Source organism: Solanum pennellii, chromosome 11 (genome assembly GCF_001406875.1).
Source record: "Solanum pennellii chromosome 11, SPENNV200".
Taxonomy (NCBI): Eukaryota; Viridiplantae; Streptophyta; class Magnoliopsida; order Solanales; family Solanaceae; genus Solanum; species Solanum pennellii.
Window position 1 is genome coordinate 5152788 of NC_028647.1, and position 22903 is coordinate 5175690.

A 22903-nucleotide genomic window follows, 5' to 3' on the forward strand; every position below is an offset into this window, starting at 1 on the left:
ACGTGTGTGTATTTCACGCACTTGATATTTGACCGATTATAATATTTCAAGGAGATATATATTCCGTTTTAAAAAAGTTTAAAAATAATAAAATCCCCATAAAATTAAAGTATATCATTAAAAATATAATTATAGATTAGAAAGCTATTTGACCATTTCCTCTATAAAATTATCCATAACTTAGGTATAAACCATTTCTACTTCACTTTTGCTCCAAGCGACGAAAAAGGAGGACTGCTCCTTTGAATGACAGGTGACAACCACCATTGATCCTACCTACACCTTCTCAACTCGCAATCCTGACCGTCAATTCATTTTCTATATATATAAAAAAATCGTACTCCATTTTCTCTAGTCATCCATAAATTCTCTTTTTAGCGTTCATCACCATCGTCACTTCAGCTTCTACTCTAAACTCGACCTCCTAAACGTCGTCGTTTTTCTCTCATCCTACTCCTCATCGGCGTCGTCATGGTGTTGAAGTCATTTGTTGAAGTTGAACCGGAATCTCACTTCCCTCTCGAGAACTTGCCGTACGGTGTATTCAAGCCTGAACCGGATTCACTACCTCGACCGGGCGTCGCTATCGGAGAATATGTTTTGGACTTATCGGTGATTGCTTGCGCCGGTTTATTTGCCGGTCCTTTGCTCAGTAACTCCGATTGTTTCAATCAGGTCTGTTCGCGTTCTATTGTGCTCTGTCTGGTTGTACGTTTAGAATTTTCCTCATGCTAAGTTTAGTTTTAAGGTAATTTCGTTGAGTTTTGTGCTGTATTTTGTCCTATCGTTTCGACGGTAGTGTATAATTTCCCGACTGGTAAGTTCAGTTTTAGCTAGTTTTCGTTGATTTTCGGTCATGCATTGACAATTAGTTTCGTAGAAGGTTTTATTTTGCATGTATTTACTGTATTCGGAATTTTGACATAGGTCTGTTCGGGTTTCATATTCATTCAGTTCTAAGTGATATTATGCTTTTGTTTAGTTGTACGTTTAGAGCATTTCCTACAGTTAACAATTCCGTTAGGTACTCATTTTCATTCAATTCTGAAGATGTAGTCAGTGTCTATTGTTCCCTGGTTGGTTGTACATTTAGCAATTTTCCTACTGTTAAGTTCAGTTTTATGGTAATGTGCGTTTACTTTTTTGCACAGTGTTGCCTATTGTTTGGATGGAAGTGTATGCTTTTCTGGCAATCAAGCTCAATTTAAACTAATTTTCACTGATTTATGAGCTCTTTTTTGGTTATTTTCAACTGTTTGTTCCGTCTTATTTTTGTGTTAGTGATACATCTTGACTTGTGAGTGTTGTACTCTGCAATGTGTGAAGTATCTCTTACTTTTTTCTCGAGTTATGTCCTTCTTATGGCCCAAAAAAACAAAGAAAAAAAATCTATGTACTATGTTGATGGCAGTCCACTAATTGGATTTCATCTCAAATTAAATGTCAGCCATTATTTCAAGTTGTAATATGAAATTGCCTAACAATTAATTATGGTAAGCCACCAAGCCTCGTGTAGTTGACACACTGGCTGCTGTGGATATTCTCTGCTAATGGCAAGGTGGAGAGACTGTGATAATCATAATTAATTTATGCAATCCATTTGCAGCCTAACTTGAACAAGTTTGTTGGATTGGGACAACCTGCATGGAAGGAAGCTCGGGTGACATTGCAAAAGCTGTTATCAGGTATCCTTTGCATGTTTGGATGGAGGTTATATCATCAAGTTATAAGCGTTAACCCTCACACTTGTTTGATACACATAAGAAAATCTAGATTTGGACCAGTAACTCAAACCACATTCTTCTGAGTCATTTTGGATTCATTTCCTATGCCACTTGAAAACATGTTATTAAAATCTAAAAGATGATAAGTTTATTCAATTACAAACCTCCATCCAATCTATCCTGCAATTTCTGGTATTGGATTACCTGAGGTCCATCATTTTTGGGGCAACCTTCCAGGTTTTGGAATCAGATATTTGGGCAGGAATTTCATAAATTAATTAAAATGAGGTACACAAGGAGGGGGACTTGATACTATAATTCTCCTCTAAAGACGGAATACTTAAAACTTACCGTAATCCCATTGAGTTTGAATGTGGGGGGATTTGATGAAAGTTGAAGCTGGATTATTCTATTTTGTTCTTGTGCAGCCACAGAACCAACATTGCGTGACAATGCCGATTTAAGAAAGATAGCCCTTCTGCCTATGGTAAGACGTGATCCCTTGAAAATGTCATTTCTGTTGGTGAACTCGTGTTCCATTTGAAATGTCATGTCTGTTAATGAACTCGCGTTGTCTTAATTCTCGTATTGTGTTGGTCAATTCTTCAGGAAAAGGTGCAAATGCTTCTACCTGTTGCGATTGGAGACTATACAGACTTCTTTGCATCAATGCACCATGCCAAGAATTGTGGGACTCTTTTTCGTGGCCCTGAAAATCCTATCAACCTTAATTGGTATGCTGTCAACACAATCACCTGTGAAAAGACAGGATATATTAGCTTTGACAATACATGCCATCCCGTGTCTGTGGGGGTGGGGGTGGGGTGGGGGGGTCAGAACTTCCATATTTTCGCGTTCATATACATATATGCTTGTTCATGGACTCCTGCACTCTTTTCAGGTTCCATCTTCCTATTGCTTACCATGGGAGAGCATCGTCAATTGTCGTTTCTGGAACAGATATCATTAGACCCAGGTGATCTCAAAAGTAGATTTTCCTGTTCCTTTTAGAGATCCTTATCAGTTTATTTGTGCGGGGAGGAGTTAGGAAGATAGCTATGTTGTGTCTTAAGACAAATTTGATGGGAATTGTGTGTGAATTAATCATAGAGGAGTTGTCAAATTTTTATGCGGTAATCACTCCTTTGGTAGAAGGGTCCCATTGCGCTATCACCTAAGTGAATCTAGTTGGTTAGTTTTAACATGGCCTGCTCTGTGGCATTTCATGTTATATCAAACTTCTAGTTTTGTACCTGGCAGTGAAGCATTTTCATTGTTGTGCCAACTCATGACATGAAGTGTTTCTTTTTTGCTAGATCAAACTATGAAATTTGACACTTGTTAAGTTTCAAGTCTCACACTAATGGTGCATTAATATTCATATCGATAGCGTAAAACGATTATGTGTGATCTGATTCGTCCTACTATTCCATTCATTTCAAGTAACTTTTGGCATTTCCTTTCTTTATAATTCTTCATTAAATGTGTCTTCCAGAGGACAAGGTCATCCAACTGGTAATTCTGCGCCATATTTTGGACCTTCGAGAAAATTGGATTTTGAGTTGGAAATGGTGAGAATGTATGGCATGGAAGTGCTCTGTTTATTGTTGGTCCCCAACTCTCATCTTCCTTGCTGCATTGCTTATTAGTTCCATTTTTACACACTTTACTTGTTTTGCTTTAAGGCTGCTATAGTTGGCCCTGGTAATGAACTAGGAACAACAATCGACGTCAATGACGCAGCAAATCATATATTTGGACTTGTCTTGATGAATGATTGGAGTGGTATGCTTCAAACTATACTTGAATTTTTAAAGTTCTTATGGAATGATTTCCCGCTGATTCGAGACTATTTTAAACAGCAAGAGATATCCAGGCATGGGAGTATGTGCCTCTTGGTCCTTTTCTTGGAAAGAGTTTTGGTAAGAAATCCAGTTGATTTATTGCATGCATTTGTGATTAACTACTGCTGTTGCCTAGGCATAATCTATTTTTTCAAGTATTCTAGTCATATTGCCTTGGTATAATCTCTTTTTTCAATTTTGATCTTGCAGGCACAACCATATCTCCTTGGATTGTGACTTTAGATGCCTTAGAACCCTTTGCTTGTGAGGTCCCAAAGCAGGTAGCTTGAATTCTAGCTCTTAAATCCGTATGTTCATCGCCAGTGAAATTGATATTGAGCAGAATTTTTCTTTTCTTTCAATTGCAGAACCCTTGTCCATTGACATATCTTGTAGAGAAAACATCAAGAAACTATGATATTTCTTTGGAGGTATCTTCTGCTCTATGCTTTCCATTATAGGTTTGATCTATCTAGCACTTAGTTGACAATGTTTTCTTTTCAAGGGTAAGGTCAAGAAATGCTGTCAATATTTGTTATTTTTTTTAGATATACCCTCCGTTAACCTATCGTCTCATACACTTCTCCACATCGTCTCGACTATGCCCCTCACTAACAGACAATTGGATCTTTTCAACTCTTCATGGGTATACTTGGACACCACCAAAAAGAATTCCTTCCAGATAGTGGTGATGGAAGAAGAGAGGGTGGGGGTGGTAGGTGGCAATGGCGGAGGGGTAGGGGGAGTTTAGAGGGAGAAGGAATTAGGGTGTGAAAAATACCTCCACCCTGTAAAGAAGGAATTTCTCCCACCTTATGTTGATTTACCAAGAAGAGGATAAAAGAACAAGAAATAATTGTATCTCCCTACCCGTGCTAATATCATCATTATTGTTGTGCTTAATCAAGTTTCATAGATCATCTGGGTAATGGTTGGACTTTTTTTTTTTTTAAATCAAGGTCCTCATTAAGCCTTCTGGACAAGCTGATTCATGTGTTGTGACAAGAAGCAACTTTAACCACTTGTAAGTATATTTTGCATTTGCCACTTACAATTTCACAGTTCTTAAGTTGTCATTTCTTTCAGCAGATTCATTATGTCTAGTTCTTTTTTTAATTTTGTAACCGGATATCTATTGCTGTTAAAGCCTTCTTCAACATGCTAGTGTCAATTAGTTTGATGGTGAAGAATGAATATGATATAGTTCATATAACTGTGGATTGGATTGCCTGCCCCTAATATTCCTCCCTGTCCTTGACCTTGCTGGCCCCTCCTTTTTATTTTTTTAAAAAGGAAACAAGATAGAACATACTGAATTCTTTCAAGAACCTTAAGCAATTATCTTTTGGGGATTCTGGTTCTTCAAATGCTAAACAGATCAGCGGTAATCAAGTGTAAAGGAGATTTTATCCAAAAAAAAAAAAAATCATCAGAGAAAAAACCCAAAGGAGATTTTGCTTTCAGAAGTTTTGTTTTTTTTACCATAGTAATGATGAATGACTTTCCTGTGATACAGATATTGGACAATTACTCAACAGCTAGCTCACCATACTATCAATGGCTGCAACCTAAGGCCTGGGGACATGTTTGGAACTGGAACTATCAGCGGACCAGTAAGATTTACTAGTTGGCTGCATGATGCCTCTAGAGTTGCTCAGTCCAATTTTCCTTGTCGTCTTGTTTTATTGACTTTTCATCGTGCTGTTTTTACTGATGACATAATTTCGTGCATTTCTCTACTTCTAGGAACCAGAATCTTATGGATGCTTGCTTGAACTAACATGGAATGGACAAAAGCCTTTGTCTTTAGGTGGAACTACCCGTACATTCTTAGAAGATGGAGATGAAGTAACTTTCTTTGGTTATTGTCAGGTTTGCATCTGGATGCCTTTTCTTTTCTTACCAGTTCTGCACTTGTACCTCGTTGGCCTTATTGATGTTATACACGTTCATTTACGAGCGCTCGGGGAAGATAACACAGGAATTTTCTCTCCAGGGTCTAAAAGAAACATAATTAGTATTTCACCTAGTAAAGATTAAAGTGGAAAACTACCACATATTTAGATTTTCTGATTTAAAAATGATTTTTGAAAATCTGCTTGGTGGAATTTGGTTAACTGTAATAGGATGATTACTTTCATTTTATCGTCATTTGTTGCTTTTGGGAGATTTGGTTGTCTAAGCTCTATTGCCGTGTTACCTATATCTGTTATCTTCTTTATTGTACAAATGCTATCTGAAAAACAAACCCTGCAAAAGTTGTTGAACAATTGAAATAGCCGATGTAGCTCAAACAAATTTCTTGGTCAAAGTATGCTATTGTCGAGTAACTGATACTCGATATTTCTGGTGACATTTCACATGAAGAAATCTTAATTGACACCGTGACATTGAAGTCATTGGACCTTGTTTTTTGCATTCCTCCCTCATCGAAGTGGTGCATTTGCTGTTATCCGTATGTTTGATTTCCGGATATTGTTGGTCTGATACTAGTTGATTTTCGATGTATTTATCAGGGCGATGGATACAAAGTTGGTTTCGGAAGATGCTCAGGGAAAATTGTCCCGTCTCCGCTATGAGTGTGAATGGTTACATTGTTCAGCCCATGAGCAATTTTGAAATGTATACAACAATTCAAAGCTGCTTTGGTTTCTGATCAAAATAAGTAAAGTAGTAGAGTCAGAAGAATTGGAGTTACAATCTAGGCTGGGCCAAGAGTAAGTGCATTCTGTATTATACATCGATGAACTACAAACCAAATCCATTTGTATTTTTTTAATTTTTAGGAGCTCGAACTCAAGATATCTTATTAAAGGGCGAAGGAATCTCACCCGCCCATCCTATTATTACAATCCATGTTGGTAACTTAATAGCTTAAAGAAGTTGAATACTCTATTATGTCTCTCAAATTTATAGAATTTGTTCAACAATAAGTGGACTCATTGTTTAAAGATGATTTATGATGTAAGGTAACCTAAAGTTCTTAATGGATTTTTTTGTTACATTTAAGTGTTCAAAATATGTAGATAAAGAATATGGTTGAGGTAGGCTTGACAAATGAATTCTTGAGTAATATAAGATTTTGCTTTGCTTGCATGCAAAGAGCTCAATATAGCAGTTGAAGACATATTAACACTTGGTGGGGCTTTAAAGCTTTCTACACCTTATTTTTTTTTATATATTTTGTGAATAATAGAGTAATATATGAATGTATGTAAGTGATAGAATTAGGCTACCTACTTGATAGTTAACCTTCCAATAATTTCTTCAAACTTACAATTTTTTCATCTTGTCAAAATAAGATTTGACTATGTTACCCCTATCATATGAAACGTCAACTACTACTATTTTTTCCTTTAAAGGTCTAAAATGCCCTTGCCTCTTTTCTATCTAATATTAGTTCAATAATATAATTTGCAACCTTCGGAATTCAGTTTATATTACTCTGATTAATTTTCCCATTAAGAAATAATAGAAAAAAACATAGTTAATTTGAATTGTGGAAATAAGGAAAAATTGTAACACATTTTTATTTATAAATTTAATAAAAATTAATGTTATAAAGAGGTTCTACACTATTAAATTTGCTTTCAGCTCCTCGAAGATTCAATAACAATAATCTGTCTACTGACTATATAAAAATGTATGTGTTCTATCGCTATATATAACTCAAATGTTAATGAGAAAGAAGTTACAAACTATAATTTAACATGAGAAACATTAACACAAAAAATAAAAATAAGATTAATGAGCAAAAGGAAATTAATTGTCATGAGTTAATTTTAATAGAGCAATGCATTTGAACCATCTTAATTAATTGTAAAGCCTATATTAAAATATCGGTTTCTTTTTTTTGCTTAATTAAGGAAGTCTCAAGGTTGTAAATGTAATAGCATTAATAAATAGTTCATATGAACCATGCATATATTTGTTGCTTATATATAAAACCAAAGATAGGTAACGTTTCATTTTCTCTTCATTCCATCTTATACAAAATAAAATATTATAAAATCTTTCTTTGATACAAAGTTTTCTTTATTTATTTTTTCATTTTAACAACAACAACACAAAGATTTTCTTCATGAATAAAATTGTCAAGAAAAAAATGATGTTTGTGTTTTTTTTCTTTTCATTTTTTCTTCTTAAAACTTTGGGTATAGAGAGTGGAGTTTCTATAGTTGAATCAATTTCTATGAGAGATGATGTGATAAAAATGGCTGGTTATGGAGAAGAAAAGCTTTCCACTGTTTTTATTCATGGAAAAATTGTTTGTCATGAGTATGATGATTATGGTTGTAACAATATTATTATCAAGGATGATAATTTTCAACTTGGTTCAACACCTATCCAAGGTACGTATGATGATTATTTGTCGCTAATCTATCGCTAAATAGCTCACAACACCTATTATGTTTATTTTAGATATATTTGAATGTTTTTGATATGTTATATATTATTCAACTATATTCTGGCTCTCGAAAACAATCTTTATATCCTCACAAGATGAAGATAAGAATGTGTACACACCAACCTCTTCAGATACTCATTCGTGAAAATTTAGAGAATATGTATTATTGTTGTTTTTTTAAACTAAAAAAAGTGTTGAGAGTCTTTATAATTAAAAAACTGTCTTAATAGTGTAGATCCTTTATTTATAACGACTTGAAACTCATTGGTCCAATTACTTAATTTAAATTTGTATCACATGAACATAATTATAGGTTCTCTAATTGTTTGAAACTAAACCATTATTTTTTATAAAAATGAAAATCCGATTGTACTGTGAATTTTATAGTATTAGCTAGTTTATGTAGTTTTGACTAGTTAAATTGCAAATGAATAATAAGATGAAATTAAACATCCTAAGATATACGGAAGTTAATTTGTGTTGTTAAGCCTAAAGTTAATTAATATTAACTCAAGTTTAATGTTAAACTTGATCCTTAAATGGAATTAGGATCCATTTAATGTAGAAGCGTTTCTAATTCTTTTAATAGTTACTATATGAGATAGTTTATTTATTAAAAAAAAAGAAAAAAGTTTAAAAGAAAACAGAAAAGAGAAAAAAAGTATTTTTAAGAAAAAGTGAGATTGAATATTAAATTATGAAAACTTGATGGACCTGTTTGTATATTAATAAAGATATGTTTCTTTCATTGAACACCACCAAATTTCTGTTCTACCAAAATGATGGTGTTATTGGAACCAAAAGCTGGTAAATTAACATAAAATTATAAATTCACTAAATTCGTTGCATTTATTTGAAAATATGGGTCTACATTAAATATAATAAACTCTGAGTAATTTGGAATTGAGGTACAGTTGATTTGATTCATATCATAACATCCAAGTAAGTTAAAATTGAGGTATAGTTAATTTACTCGTATAGTAAAATTCAAATAATTTGAAATTGAGATCTAGTTAATTGACCGATGCACAAAGCTTCAGCTATGCATGAGGTTCAAAAAACAGTTGGACCACAAGAGTCTACTGTACACAGTCTTATCCTGCATTTTTCCAAGAGGTTATTTTCACAACTCGAATTCTTGACCTCCTGATCACATGTCAACAACTTTACTAGTTATGCCGAGAGACTATTTTCGCAGTTCAAGCCCATGACGCGCACAAAACTTTACCATTTACGCTAAGGCTCTTCTTCAATACTAATGTGACAACAAATTTCAGGTGCATCAGTAGGTGTGTTCTGTGGATCAAGTGGAAAAACAAGAAGGTCATGGGCAAGAAACACTACAGATGAAGATGGAGATTTCCTTATTGACCTTCCTTCTCATCTTCATGCTATTCCAAACTTGGAAAAAACATGTCTTGTTAAAGTCCTTCGTCTGCCAAGAAACACCATTTGTGAACATGCTTTTACAGGAAAGCACAAAGGTCTCGAGCTAATTTCGATTGGTGGAGGCATCCGAACTTACACAACAAAAACAATTCATCTGACCCCTAAAGTTACACAAAGGTGCAGAACAAAAGTTGTTGTCATGTGATCAGGAGGCCAAAAGTTCAGCACATCCAATAACTCAAATATGTTGGCGCTTTGATCAGTCACAAACATTGAGTCGTTGGATGAAGCTTGAAACATAACCCTGTATTAGCCCACAATCTGTCGTTTGCTTCCTCCCACAACGAGTTTATGTGTGTGTGTGTGTGTGTGAGAGAGAGAGAGAGAGAGAGATGTAAATATAAGGTTTCTTCATTCTTGCATGAATGATGTGTAACAGGCACATGTATTTCCACTGAGCCTTTCATAGCCACACCAGATGCACAAACTTTGAATATTAAAGTAACAGTATAAATTGTATTCACTGCATAATCAATAACTAAAATCTGGGGTGCATAAATGTAGCAATCATTCACACAGATCCACAAAAAACTAAAAGATGCGCTAAAAGAAGTTAAAGGACGATGTGATCCTGGGATTCAACAGCTTATCAGACAAAAGAAACACTATCCAGGAGAATGTTCCAAAAAAACCTTTGTCTATTCCGATGACGTGAGATAACTAATAAGTTACTCTAGGAGCTCTCCTGAGCTTTCTTCTCAGCTCCAGAAATGATATACTGAGCAACATCGGCACAACATTTAAGCTTGTCTGCCTCTTCGTCAGGTATCTCAATCGAGAATTCTTGTTCAAAAGCCATGACAAGTTCCACTCTATCTAAGCTGTCTAGGCTCAAGTCCTTCTGGAAATCAGCACTCTCAGTGACCTATAAAAAGATTTAGGATTCAGCTGTAATATCCACTATTTGACTCAACTTCAGCCACAACATGTGTTAAATTGATATAGACCATCAGCAGAGACATATCCAGAATTTAACTTTAACCGGTTTCAACTTTCAAGGTTCTAGCATTGAATCATTACTCCCTCCATTTCAATTTGTTTGTCTAGGTTTGACTTGGCATGGAGTTACAGAAAGTAAAGAAGACTTTTGAATCTCATGGTCTTAAACTAAAGATATGTAGTATGTACCAAAATGTCTTTTAATCTTGTGGTCTTAAACATGTCATATGGAAAACTGAAACTAACGAGTTGCCAAAATAGGGAAAAGATATTTGTAAGACGAACAAATTGAAACAAAGGGAGTACTTATCTTGTTGCAGTTTTAGTAATCTTTACACATAAACTTATGTTCCGCATCAGAAGTACAAAAAATGGATGAATCATACCTTGGTTGCATCAATCTTGTCAAATTTCTTCACCAGGTTAAGCACTTTTTCCTTTATCTGATCCTGATCGGTGGAACCAGAATTGCTACAGGTGCGTATTTGCAAATTGAGAATATTTAACGCACTCCGGCCTTCAGCTTGAGATGATAATACTTGTTTTGGGACCTTAACCTGTACATACTTCAGAATAGATGATCTCAAGCTTTGCATTTTGAACCTACAACAAGACGTCTATGTATTAGCACGTGCAAAAGCAGTTTAAAGAGGTAGAAGATGCAAAAGAAAACAAGGCAAAGAGAAGTAGAAAGTCCTAAAGATAAGGCATACATGTACTAACAGCAAGATAAGCCATTTTCCCCCACATTTCCTGTTTCATATCTATGTATTGGAAGATTCACCAAGATAAGTTGGTCAAGTGAATAGAGAATCTGCTAACTCTTCATAGCAATTACATAATTATAAGTGAAAAATAGAGTCTGTAATTCTATGACATGCAAAACTGTCAGCAAGTTTGTTTAACAGGTATGTACTTCATTGAATCAAATTTCTGAACAGGAGAAGCAACCTAAATTAGCACCCTTGACATTCGGCCTATAATCACATGTCGTACTCTAATTATATTAAAGCGAGCATGCTTATTTTCCACAGCCAATGCTCACATGTCTACTGTATTGTCACACTTAACATGCTTTTTCTCCACAAATATATGATCTATCATATAAGCAAAAGTCTTACTACTTGTTTCAAACTTGAATGCATAATGAGATTTTTCCTGCTGAAAATTTAATTCCCTTGCTCCAGGAAATGATGCTGTTCTTGCCTTCAGTGGTAAAAGCAACATTTACTATACGGGCTCACGGAACCAGTAGCTTCTCCCACAGACCCTATATACTGTATGTATTAAGAAATCCACCAATTATCTACAAAATAATTGACTGTGAACCTAGTTATTATTATTGTATATTTACTTCACGTTGAGGGAACCCATAAAATTTGAATCATAGATCTGCTTTTGCTGACAATGAATGTCCTAACACCTTAATATTCCAACTTTCACATCCTCAACCCATTAAACTAATCTCAAATTTGCCTACGAATCAGAACAAAAATTCAGAACTATAAACGAGATCGTATAAGCCTAGCCAGCGGTCATCTGATACCGGTAGAAGTGGCTATGGTAAAAGTGCTTTCCAATCCATCACATCATCCCATCCTCCTAATGATATTTTGCAAGGAGCTTTACAAAGCCATTCATGGTCTATTTATATATACCAAAACTAATTTCCTAAAAGAAAGGAGCATAATGCTAAGTAAAAACAAGTGAAACTGCTACTCAATCCATAACCACTACATAAGTTATGAAGATTATTTATCAAATTATACATCAACAGCCAAGCTCCAATTTTAATAGGGTATCAAAATCGTCTTGTGATGCTTTCAAAATCCATATGAAAGAATCAACGTCAAGATGACAACTTTCTTTATTTCGAAACAATTTAACTTAAAATGATAGCCATACAAATGTCTATGAATTGTTATAGAGCATAAGTTTAAGAAGTGTTTCTTTCTTAAGCTCCATACACAGTCAAACACCGACACATAAAATGGGAATGGAGGGAGCAATAAAAATGATAACTTTCATAAGTTCATAACACCCATTGAAAAAAACAACTCAAAATGTTAACTTTATAACACCCATTACATACCAAAGTACCAAACTCTAAATATTTATTTGAATAACACCCATTAAAGATCACAACTTGAAGTACTGATTCACACAATATATCTTTATAAGTTTGACAAATGTTCCTTTCTTAAATTCCATGCACAGTCAAACCCCGTCACATAAAATGGGAACAAGGGAGCATCAAAAATCAAAGAACCAAAACACACATTGGCACAAAGCATTCCTCGTTAGCAGGGTCTGGGGAAGGGCCCCGCACCCCAAGGGGTGTGAGGTACACAGTCTACTAAGGGCACCATTAGTAACTCCTTTCACAGCTCGAACCCGTGACTACAGGTCACACGTAGACAACTTTATTGTTACTCCAAGACTCCCCTTCACACCCATTGACAAAAATACTCAAAAATGTTAACTTTATTACACCCATTAACAAAAATACTCAAAAATGTCAAACTTTATACCACCCAATAACAAAAAAACTCAAAAATCTTAACTTTATAACACATATTATATCCCAAAGCACCAAACTCCATATGTTTATTTCTACAACACATTAAAAATTACAACTTGAAGTAATGATTCACCTTTTTTTTTTAACTTATAAGACAGAATGATAAATTATATATAGATATACGGAAAGGAACAAGAAACAAAATAGCTGACAGAAATAGCAGAAGAACTTACCAATTTTACTTTGTTTTCTTAGATTCTCTGATTCTTTATTGACTGTTTGCTTAAGATCACTATCTGTTTGATGAATTGCCTCAAAGAGATAAATTTGCAGTGATAGTTCTGGGCCTGGATAATAGAAAATATGGGCCTCAAGTACATATCCGTCTATCAAAATAATAGCGAATAATATAAAAATATAGTATATAACAATATATATAAATTAAATAGAAAATCACATAAATATGCTACATCAAAAAAATATTTACTATTTATGTCAATATAATTTTTCTAACTAAGGGTGTGTTTGGCATGGAGGAAAATGTTTTCCATGGAAAATGTTTTCCTAGAAAATATTTTCCTGGAAAACAAGTAGATTTTGGACTTATTTTCTCATGTTTGGTTGGTGAGTAGAAAACATTTTCCGGAAATGATTTTTAGTGTTTGATTTATTAATGAAATTTGTTTTTGAGAGACATCTTTTATTTTTACTTAAGTAAAAAATAATTTATGAAATTGAAAATATTTTTTTAAATTGATGTTTTTCCAAAAAAAAAATGGAATTTGAAATTGGAGGAGAGCTATGGAAAATGTTTTCCTTAATTTTTGAAGGGAAGTCATTTTCCTTAATTTTGAGGAAAATGAGTTGATTTGGAAAACATTTTCCAAAACTTTTGTCCCAACCAAACATGGGAAAATTGGAATACATTTTCCAGAAAATATTTTCCTTCATACCAAACACACTCTAAATATAACAATTTTTTGGAATGAAACAAATTGTACAGGCGCTTGCCTCTTTCTCTGCATTTTTTCCGCTTACTTCTCTTCTTCTGTTTATTCTTTTTCTTTTTCGTCTTTTTCTCTGTCTCTTTATCTTTCTCCTTTTTGCTTCTTCTTCATTAAAATTTCATTCAAATATCAGTTTTTGTACATATTTTTTTATTTTTATCCAAAACTACGATAAAAATAGTAACAGAATGATAAAAAATTTGCACAAAAATTATGTTTTCAAGCAGAAATTTCAAATCTAGAAAATTAAAGCAGCAACAACTCATCAATGATGGTTATTATAAAACTTCTAATTTTAAATTTATTATTTGAATTTTACGGATTTGTGATTAATTTTGATAGATTATTCTCACCAAATAATTGAAAATGTTATAAGTGATTTTAGGAGAAATATTAGATTGAAGGTAAAAAAAAATTAATTTTACGGAAGTATATCACAATTGTATTAAACTTGTATTATATATGAATTAAAATTGAATTAAAATCATAAACAATGAATTATATTCAAGAGTTATAAAAGTTTAATTCAGTTTATAGATTATTTTCATGTCTTTCATTAATTACGTTTTCATTTATTCTTAATTTTATCTTCTAATTCAATTTTAATATTGTGTAATACATTTTTAATGCAAATTTCATTCATTTTGTAGTTTGTTATTTGTCACTGCTAGATTACTTATTTAATTTATTATTAATATAAGTTTAATTCACTCTATAGATCATTATCTTGTCTTTCTTTAGTTACATTTTTCATTCATGCTTAATTCCCTCTTCTAATTCAATTTTAGTATTTGTATAATACACTTTTAATGCAAATTTCATTCATTCTGCAGTTTATTGGTTGATTTGTTACTATTGAATTACTTGCTTAATTCATTATTGATACAAGTTTAATTCACTCTATAGATCAATATTTGGTCTTTCATTAGTTACACTTTTTTTTCGTGATTAATTCTCTCTTCTAGTTCAACTTTAATATTTATTTATACACTTTTTATACAAGTTTAATTCTTTTTTGCAGTTTATTGCTTAATTTGTTACTATTAAATTATTTGTTTAAATAATTATTGATTCAAATTTTATTCAATTTACAAATAATAAGATGCTCTTTTGTTTGCCATATTTTGCATTCAATTTAGTTGATTCTCTTTTTTTGGGAGATTGAAAAAGAGCTCATAAAAGAAGGGGTAAAGAGAAGAGAGGAAGAAAGAGTGCGAGAGAGACAGAAAAAAAGAGCGAAAAGGAGAAAAAAAAAGAGCAAAAGAAAAGAAAAAGAGCGAGAGAGACAATTTAATAAAATACACAATATTGTCATATATTGCTATAAATGATAATAATTAAAAAATATATTTAAAATAAGTAATTATTTTTTAAAAGAAATTCACTCAAGTAATTAATCCTAAATTAAATTCCCATCAACTATAGTTGTAAATCGTAACAAACAACCCTTTTCTGATAGAGTGATAGGCAAAAAGTGATATTGACTAATAATTCTAAAATTATTTGCCATTTTGTTGTCTCTCTTCTTTGTCCCTTAGCTATGGAGCCGCGGAGCTAGAGTATCACTAACTTTTTTAATCGATAAGATTATATTATTTTTATATATAATAACAATAACATATTTGGATGGAGTCTCATGTATCAACTATCAAGTAATTGAAATGTATACACATATATTAAATCTATTTTTATGGAATAAATAAGTTATTTTTAAATAAACATTCGACTAAAAAAAATCATGTAATTAGGATGGCAAGGAGAATGAATAATAATAAAAAAAAAATATCAAGCAAATTAGAACAATACACAGCAAAAAACATTGGAGAAAAAAGAAATTATGTGATTACTAATTAATAATACTAATAAAAACAAAATGACATGAGTTTATTTTTTTATAGAAATATTAAATTCTTCAACTTCTTTATGTGTTTACTATTTTATATTTTGAATTTTATTCGTGATAATGTCTATTCGACCACTTACTTTTTGTTTCTTCTTCGGACTATGATTTATACATATGACCTCAAAATACATTAATGCGAAGTATATAATGCTACCTGATGAGTTAATATTGAATATGTTTAATCGAAAATTATATTAATATATAGAGCAAAAATAAATTTTTCCATCATATATAAATTGATATTTCTTGAATCAAGAGAAAGAAAATAAATATAAAATTATAGTAATGTATGACATCCAACGCTGGTTATTAAAGGCGAAGTCAAGATTTGAAGTTTATAAGATCTGAATTGATATTTCTTGAATCAAGAGAAAGAAAATAAATATATAATTATAGTAATGTATGACATTCAACGCTGGTTATTAAAGGCGAAGTTAAGATTTGAAGTTTATAAGATCTGAACTGTCACCGAATGATGATTTAACGTTGTAAAATGATCTAATCAAACCTGCTAGCAAATTTAGAAATAAAGTGTGTTGTGTAGTAGGTGGAAGGAAAATGAGGTCAAGACTTGAGACAAACACATTTGTAAACCAAAGTCTGAATAAGACACTAAATCACACGTTTCATAAAATTTGTAATCTTCTCTATTTTGGAAAAAGTTGCCAAACCTTATTACATAAGATTTTATTATGTGACAAAAATAAATAAGGTGAGGGAAAAAAAAAAGGGATATAAATCTATTTCATATACTAAAAGGATAAATTTTTTATACATTATATATAAAACTTGACCATAAATTAGAGGATGGTAAATCAAATGATTGAGATTTATCGAATTTATAAGTGAATTTTTTTTTACGTATTATAGTTTTAATTTGAGATTTTAATATCAAAATCGTCTATAGTAGAAAAAAATATCACTAAAATTGAACATTTTAAATATAAATTTAAATTAATCAGACCAGACCTCATCAATATACTAAATTAGATTTTTCTTTAAAAAAATAATTTTCTCCTCAAAAAATAAACAAAGGGATTTTTTCATAGTTTGAGGCATAATTATCAACCATAACAGTTTAGATAATTATCAAACGAAATAATAATTTAATTACTCTCGACAACAATTCATTTGATACTAGTGAGACAAAGTTATTATCAAACGATATATCAATTCACTCTATACCATTATATCAAACAACTTAATCTTTATAGTTTTGATATAAAAATCGAATTTCAAAAAACTATCGGTACGTTTGATAAATATATAGTGTGTAAGTTTGGTTTCGAAAATAAAATTACTCCAAAAATTACGTCGGTGGGAGATTAAAATAAAGCCCTTTATATATATATAACTAATTAACATTTGACACTAAACAAACCAACAAAAGTTCCCAAATGGACACACAATGGAGAGACAAAAAACTATATCCAGCCTTAGGAATTTTCACAATTTTTTTTCTTTTGTATTTGAGTTTCAATGACAATTTTAATTTTAATTTCAATTTCCCACATATCTTTGTAACACAACCTTATATGGGTTTTGTTGGGGTTAATGAAACTAGATTTTTCATCAAGAATGAAAATCCAAAGACTCAATCTTTAACATTTAAAGAATTGTATATTAATGGTTGGAATTCTTATTGGTTAATGGAGGAAAGTGTTTGGGTATCTTCAAGATTTAGGGTTTCTAAGATGTTGAAAAGAGGAGCTGAAATGGGGTTAAGTGTTTGTAGGACTTGGGCTTTTAGTGATGGTGGTGGACCTAATGATCTTCAGCTACTTCCTGGAGTCTTCAATGAAAGAGTCTTTAAGGTAGTACTACTAAAGATTGCTAATTTTTCTATTGTTTTGGGGGTTTTGTTTGATTTTTGTAGCATAATTGAGCTGAGGGTATATCGGAAACAACCTCTCTGCCTCTGAGATAGCGTAAGGTTTGCGCATACTTTATCCTCCCTGACATTACTTTGTGGAATTTAACTGAGTATGTTATTTTTTGTAGCACTTGTTTGGATTACTGAAGTACTTATAGACTCTACATTGCTCGAATTTTTCAAAAATGTTGTTTGCATTTGTGTTGGATACTTCAAAAATGAACTTACTTTTAGAGGATCCCACACGCATCCGTCAACATTTTTGAAGAGTTTAAGCAACATAACTTGTACTCCTTCCGTTTCAGTTTGATTGTTTGGTTTTGAATTAACGTGGAGTTTACGAAAGTAATAGAAGAGTTTCATTGGGTGTTTTTTTTTTTGTAGCAATTATTGGGATTACTGAAGTACTTATAGACTATGTTGCTCGGAGTTTTAAAAAATGGTGTTTGCACTCGTGTTGGATACTCCAAAATGCGCTTACTTTTAGAGGATCCAACATGTGTCCATCAACAATTTTGAAGAGTTTGAGCAATTTTCAGTTTGATTGTCTGGTTTTTGATTTAACGTGGAGTTTTAAGAAAGTAAAAGAAAGAGTTTTGAATCTTGCGGTCTTAAACTAAATATATATAAAATGTGCTAAAATGTAATTTAATCTTGTGGTCTTAAACATGTCAAGGTGGAAAGTTGGAACAAAAGAGTTGCTGAAAATGGGAAAGAGACGATTTTTTTTTTTTGAAATCGACTAAAAAGGATTGTAAGACAAATAATTTGAAAGGAAGGGAGTAGTAACTTATTGAACACTTCGAGAAGTTGTTTCTTAATTCACAAAAAATGAGAATCATTTGCCAGTTTCTAATTTCGCTGTGTTTATGGTGTGATGTTGACTTATTTCTCTTGAAACAGAGATGATTTATTTGTTAATAGAAGTTTAGTGAAAATAGAAGGTAAAGTTTGAGTCTTTGTATAATTCTTAGGCGTATTGAACTTAAATATTGTGCTTTACAATTGGTTGTATAACTTAATTTGTATGATAAGTGCATAAATCAACTAGTAATCAAGGTGGCGGCCAATGAAGTGGGATGAAAATCACAGGAGAGCAGAGAATGCTAGGTGATTTTTTTCGTGTCTACCAAAACCTGGTAAGATGGAATAACTCACTACCAGTTTCAAGGTACCCATAGAATAGTCGAGATACGTATTCATGAGTTCTGAGTACCTACTGCTAGTCATAGTACCTACTGCTATACTGAAGATCCAAGCAATTTAGTTTTGTGTGGGGAGTGGATTGCACCTAGATGGCTGAAGATACAAATTTTATGTAGTATTTGTTCAAAAATTCATTATATAATCGATCTAACACCATAAGAACTCTGCAGAAAGTAGCAATAGAAACCACAGAGTAGTAGACCACCAGCAGAGAGAAATAGATATTATAGTGCGCATATGCAATTCCTAACAATTATCTTGTCGATGTATCTGCAAGCATACATTCACACAAGTCTGTTCATCTTACTAGACTATTACGAACTATTGTTCAGGGCCTTGCTAAGTGATGCAATTTTATGCCACATGGTATTAATAAAATTTCTACTTTTTCCCCTCATTTTGATATAATCTTATCATCCTATCAATTTCAGGGATTAGATTTTGTCATTGTTGAGGCAAGGAAGCATAACATTCGATTAATCCTCAGTCTTGTAAACAATTTAAAAGCATATGGTGGCACTGCTCAATATATGAGGTGGGCGCGAGAAGCTGGTACCAATGTGTCATCATCAAGAGATGCATTCTTTACCAATCCAACGGTCAAAGCATACTACAAGTCTTTTGTCAAGGTATGTTCAAATTAAGCAAACTTAACAAATGTCAATGCTAATTGAATACACTTTGAAGTAGCTTTTCCCATTAAGCAATTTCTTTCTATTTACTTTCACGTGACGAACTATAAACACATCCTAATTTTTTTCCTTGTTGCGCATGGAAGGCTATTGTGACAAGAAAAAACTCTTTAAGTGGAGTTAAATATTCAGAAGAACCGGCCATATTTGCGTGGGAACTCATAAATGAGCCTCGTTGTGAATCCAGTTCATCAGCTGCTGCTCTGCAGGTTAGTTTTCTAAATTATACTGGTTGCTTAGGAGATTTTAATTTCTCAATGACACTAGAAAAATGACGATTTTGAAGCAAGGAAAATAAAGCATCTGGCATAGATCACTTATGATTTTGTTTGTGTAAGTTAGTTTGCATATCAATAGTTTTAGTACATAAAGCAGTTTTTACTCATCCTGTAGCACCTATGGGTAAACCTCTCTATAACTTCATTGTTTGTCCAGGCATTTTCTTGGCTGTTGTAATGAACTGTTATTATAGAGAACAGAACACATAACATAACATGAAAAAATGGGTTCTAAAGAAAAATTTGGCCGTTATAGTGAAGTGTTTTTATGAAGGATGATTGTTATAGAGAGGTCTGGTTGTAGTACCTTCTTTCTTTAGCTTCAATGGTAATTTCGTGAACAGGCGTGGATAGCAGAGATGGCTGGATTTGTCAAAAGTTTGGATCAGAAGCATCTCGTGACCATTGGACTAGAGGGCTTTTATGGTGTGGAGAAAACTGAAAACGTTGGATTGAACCCAGGGAAATGGGCTGCATCACTTGGAGTGGACTTCATTGAGAACTCGGCTATTGAAAACATTGATTTTACTTCCGTTCATGCATACCCCCACAGTTGGTTAGTCAAGCAGAGTAAATTTATTCCAAATCAGATAACATTTTTATAGTAGCATATGTAAAATTTAAGCTCGTATGTGTTTATCACTGCCTTTCTCGACTATGTTAAAAGAAAATGTTAACTTGCAGGATCAAAGGTGGTATAAATTCAGATGCGAGAGTAGATTTTCTATCTCATTGGGTTGATTCTCACATTAGTGAAGCTGAAAAGATCCTTAAGAAGCCTGTTCTCTTCACAGAAGTTGGTTTTCCTTCGAGTATACAAAAGAATGGATTATACGACAGAAATATTTTTCTAAAAATAGTTTATGAAAAGATTTACGAGTCAGCAAAGAAGAAGAAAGCTGGTGCAGGAGCCTTGGTTTGGCAGCTATTAGTGGAAGGAATGGAACGATATGGTGACCAGTTCTCGTTTATTGCCTGGAAGCATCCCTCTACCTATAAACTGATGGTAGAACAATCTTGCAGGCTACTCAACATATCTTCTCAAGGCCTCACAGACAAAAAACTCAATCAAAAGAATCATTGTTTGGCTAATGCATCTTTAATATGAAATGTTTTCTATTCATTCATCTTCCTCGAGAAGACGGACATTATAGGAGAAACAATGTAATGTACTTCGGCTGAACATCTTCCAGATCTTAGAAATGAGCCAAACTGAGAGTTTGGAGTGATTTGAAGTTGTGGTATTGCTCGAGGACATGTAAGAAGCGTCAGCTCAATGAGTGCACGCAAGAACCAGATTTTTTTTTCTTTAGTACAGGCGTGAATTCGAAATTCTGTTGGTGTATATTTATAATCTCAGTTGTACATATATATTACAATAGCAAGAGTAATAGCAATGTGAGTGGTTTGTTCATTTTCAATGAAATAATAAGATTTTGACCAGAATCTTATGGTTTGTTTTTCTTGGTTTAGCAATATTGTTATTATGCATCAGTACCAAGTGGAAAAGATGCAAAGTTATTAGAAAGGTGAAAGGCTTACACAATTCTAAAGCTAAAGTAAATCCAAAACAAAAGGGATGCATACAAAGAGAAAGATCAATTAGTTGGCCTCATTGCATTTGTATGGTTTCTATGGCTGGAGTTGTAACGCGAGTTCTAATAGAATACGAGTGAGAGAGGCAGTAAAAAGAAAGTATGAATAGACAACTTTTACGCGAAACAAGCTGATAAAAAATCCAATGATTCACTACCATATAGAGTAGAACATAGAGTTATAACTTACAACAATCTGCATGGGATTGTATTAGTAATCCATCCTAACCCAATGTAGAGGGAAGCACAGTGCATTAAGACATGCAGATCAATATTCCTGCTCAACCCAAGGTACACTCTTTATATATGTGAACTGACTAGCCAAAATTTTCACTGCCATTGTCATGGAGATTACCCAATGGGTAGATGACAGTGTACAACTAAAGAATAAGCATTATAGCTAACAATCTGCACATATATGGCGTATGGGGGAAAATGGCTCTAACAAAAGCAACTTTTGTGCGAGTAAGGTTACAAAATTTCACTTGGTTAGAAGCTTATATGAACATCTTGTCGATTATTTCTTGATATCCATAGAGCTCAGACCTCCTTCAGTTTTAAACTTTAAAATAGCCTTTTCAAATGTTTCTCTAACGTTCTCGCAGATAAGCATTAGATCCTGACATGAATCGTTCAATACCTCCCTTGCTGGATCTCCTGCAATAGAAGCCAGATATACCAAAACTCAAACAGAGGTCCACAACATTTCACAGAAGAACTGTATAAACATATGGAAGCATTAAAAAAAAAAAAGACAATTAGCGATTCGCTATTTCCAGGCAGTCGTATCAGTACAACAGGTTATGCATGCTGTATCAATCTCTAATTGAAAAATAAAATATCTTTATTGTTCCTATGGAGAAACATTGCTACACATTAACTCTCTAGTGGAATGGGCTTCTAGGAATTATGTTTGGTCGTTTGTGTACATCAGAATAATGAGATATCTTCTTAACTGGAAATACCACGCGAGGATATCTCTGTTTTCTTAGACTCCACAAGGAGCGAATAGTCCACTTGGTCGGAATAATAAATAAAGAGGACTACAATGTTTGTATCATACAAGTTGGAAAAAATATAGATGGAGGAGAAATTTTGCATTTAGGTAGCAAGTGTAAAGCATGCGGAAGCAGGATACCAATTTGAACATCAAATTTTTAAAAAGTTCATAAAAGAACAGAAAATCCAGTACACGAATGACCCTTGCATCGCTATTGCTAGAAAAGCATTTAAGCTTTTCTTTTATAAGTTAGATTTATCATTGATAAAGATAAGTTGATGAAAGTTTTTAGCTTTACCAGTAGTCTGAACTCTTACGTTCACTCGTGCATCAGAGGGATGTGGAATGCTGTATCCACAAAATGTTACTCGTGGACTGCAAGAAAGTGGATATCAGTTAATCATATCATCTTAAGCTTGTTGAACAAAAACGCTGCTTAGAAAAAAGGGGGGGGGGGGGGGGGG

At 33.0% G+C, this 22903-nt stretch overlaps 5 protein-coding genes across 5 annotated transcripts in view; 3 read left to right on the forward strand and 2 right to left on the reverse strand.

The window, feature by feature from the left end:
• Nucleotides 1-336: 336 nt before the first annotated feature.
• LOC107004951 (fumarylacetoacetase-like) lies at nucleotides 337-6570 on the forward strand. Its single transcript, XM_015203388.2, has 14 exons — nucleotides 337-675; nucleotides 1607-1685; nucleotides 2153-2211; nucleotides 2334-2458; nucleotides 2626-2700; nucleotides 3220-3295; nucleotides 3410-3509; nucleotides 3587-3646; nucleotides 3779-3849; nucleotides 3937-3999; nucleotides 4528-4592; nucleotides 5085-5181; nucleotides 5315-5440; nucleotides 6085-6570. Exons 1-14 carry the CDS (start codon nucleotides 472-474, stop codon nucleotides 6145-6147), a joined length of 1263 nt encoding a protein of 420 aa, XP_015058874.1. The 5' UTR covers nucleotides 337-471; the 3' UTR covers nucleotides 6148-6570.
• Nucleotides 6571-7561: 991 nt separating this feature from the next.
• LOC107003098 lies at nucleotides 7562-9837 on the forward strand. The gene is made up of 2 exons (XM_015201352.2): nucleotides 7562-7920; nucleotides 9254-9837. Exons 1-2 carry the CDS (start codon nucleotides 7650-7652, stop codon nucleotides 9568-9570), a joined length of 588 nt encoding a protein of 195 aa, XP_015056838.1. The 5' UTR covers nucleotides 7562-7649; the 3' UTR covers nucleotides 9571-9837.
• Nucleotides 9838-9867: 30 nt separating this feature from the next.
• On the reverse strand, nucleotides 9868-13272 carry LOC107003099 (acyl carrier protein 3, mitochondrial). The gene is made up of 3 exons (XM_015201353.2): nucleotides 13119-13272; nucleotides 10751-10967; nucleotides 9868-10290 (listed from the first exon to the last, which is right to left on the reverse strand). The coding sequence occupies exons 2-3, from the start codon at nucleotides 10958-10960 to the stop codon at nucleotides 10099-10101; spliced, it is 402 nt and encodes a 133-aa protein (XP_015056839.1). The 5' UTR covers nucleotides 10961-10967; nucleotides 13119-13272; the 3' UTR covers nucleotides 9868-10098.
• A 3911-nt stretch (nucleotides 13273-17183) lies between these two features.
• Nucleotides 17184-21290, forward strand: LOC107003334 (mannan endo-1,4-beta-mannosidase 6-like). Its single transcript, XM_015201651.1, has 5 exons — nucleotides 17184-17609; nucleotides 19306-19503; nucleotides 19653-19775; nucleotides 20189-20400; nucleotides 20529-21290. Exons 1-5 carry the CDS (start codon nucleotides 17193-17195, stop codon nucleotides 20950-20952), a joined length of 1374 nt encoding a protein of 457 aa, XP_015057137.1. The 5' UTR covers nucleotides 17184-17192; the 3' UTR covers nucleotides 20953-21290.
• A 281-nt stretch (nucleotides 21291-21571) lies between these two features.
• LOC107003495 (DNA-directed RNA polymerases I and III subunit RPAC2-like) overlaps nucleotides 21572-22903 on the reverse strand; it is a 2802-nt gene continuing 1470 nt past the window's right edge. Inside the window, exons 3-4 of the mRNA XM_015201838.2 lie at nucleotides 22738-22814; nucleotides 21572-22096 (exon numbers count right to left, since the gene is read on the reverse strand). Of these exons, the coding sequence (XP_015057324.1) occupies nucleotides 21957-22096; nucleotides 22738-22814 (217 nt within the window). The 3' untranslated portion in view covers nucleotides 21572-21956. The remainder of the gene's footprint in view (nucleotides 22097-22737; nucleotides 22815-22903) is intronic.

Excerpts from the sequence above, each read along its gene's own strand:
- LOC107004951 (XM_015203388.2), top strand. The coding sequence starts at position 472 with ATGGTGTTGAAGTCATTTGTTGAAGTTGAACCGGAATCTCACTTCCCT. Across the intron at positions 2,701-3,219 it reads ACAGATATCATTAGACCCAG|AGGACAAGGTCATCCAACTG; the intron begins GTGATCTCAAAA and ends TGTGTCTTCCAG. Across the intron at positions 3,647-3,778 it reads TTTTCTTGGAAAGAGTTTTG|GCACAACCATATCTCCTTGG; the intron begins GTAAGAAATCCA and ends TTGATCTTGCAG.
- LOC107003098 (XM_015201352.2), top strand. The coding sequence starts at position 7,650 with ATGAATAAAATTGTCAAGAAAAAAATGATGTTTGTGTTTTTTTTCTTT. Across the intron at positions 7,921-9,253 it reads TGGTTCAACACCTATCCAAG|GTGCATCAGTAGGTGTGTTC; the intron begins GTACGTATGATG and ends AACAAATTTCAG.
- LOC107003099 (XM_015201353.2), bottom strand. The coding sequence starts at position 10,960 with ATGCAAAGCTTGAGATCATCTATTCTGAAGTATGTACAGGTTAAGGTC. Across the intron at positions 10,291-10,750 it reads ACAAGATTGATGCAACCAAG|GTCACTGAGAGTGCTGATTT; the intron begins GTATGATTCATC and ends ATCTTTTTATAG.
- LOC107003334 (XM_015201651.1), top strand. The coding sequence starts at position 17,193 with ATGGACACACAATGGAGAGACAAAAAACTATATCCAGCCTTAGGAATT. Across the intron at positions 17,610-19,305 it reads TCAATGAAAGAGTCTTTAAG|GGATTAGATTTTGTCATTGT; the intron begins GTAGTACTACTA and ends TATCAATTTCAG. Across the intron at positions 20,401-20,528 it reads CATGCATACCCCCACAGTTG|GATCAAAGGTGGTATAAATT; the intron begins GTTAGTCAAGCA and ends GTTAACTTGCAG.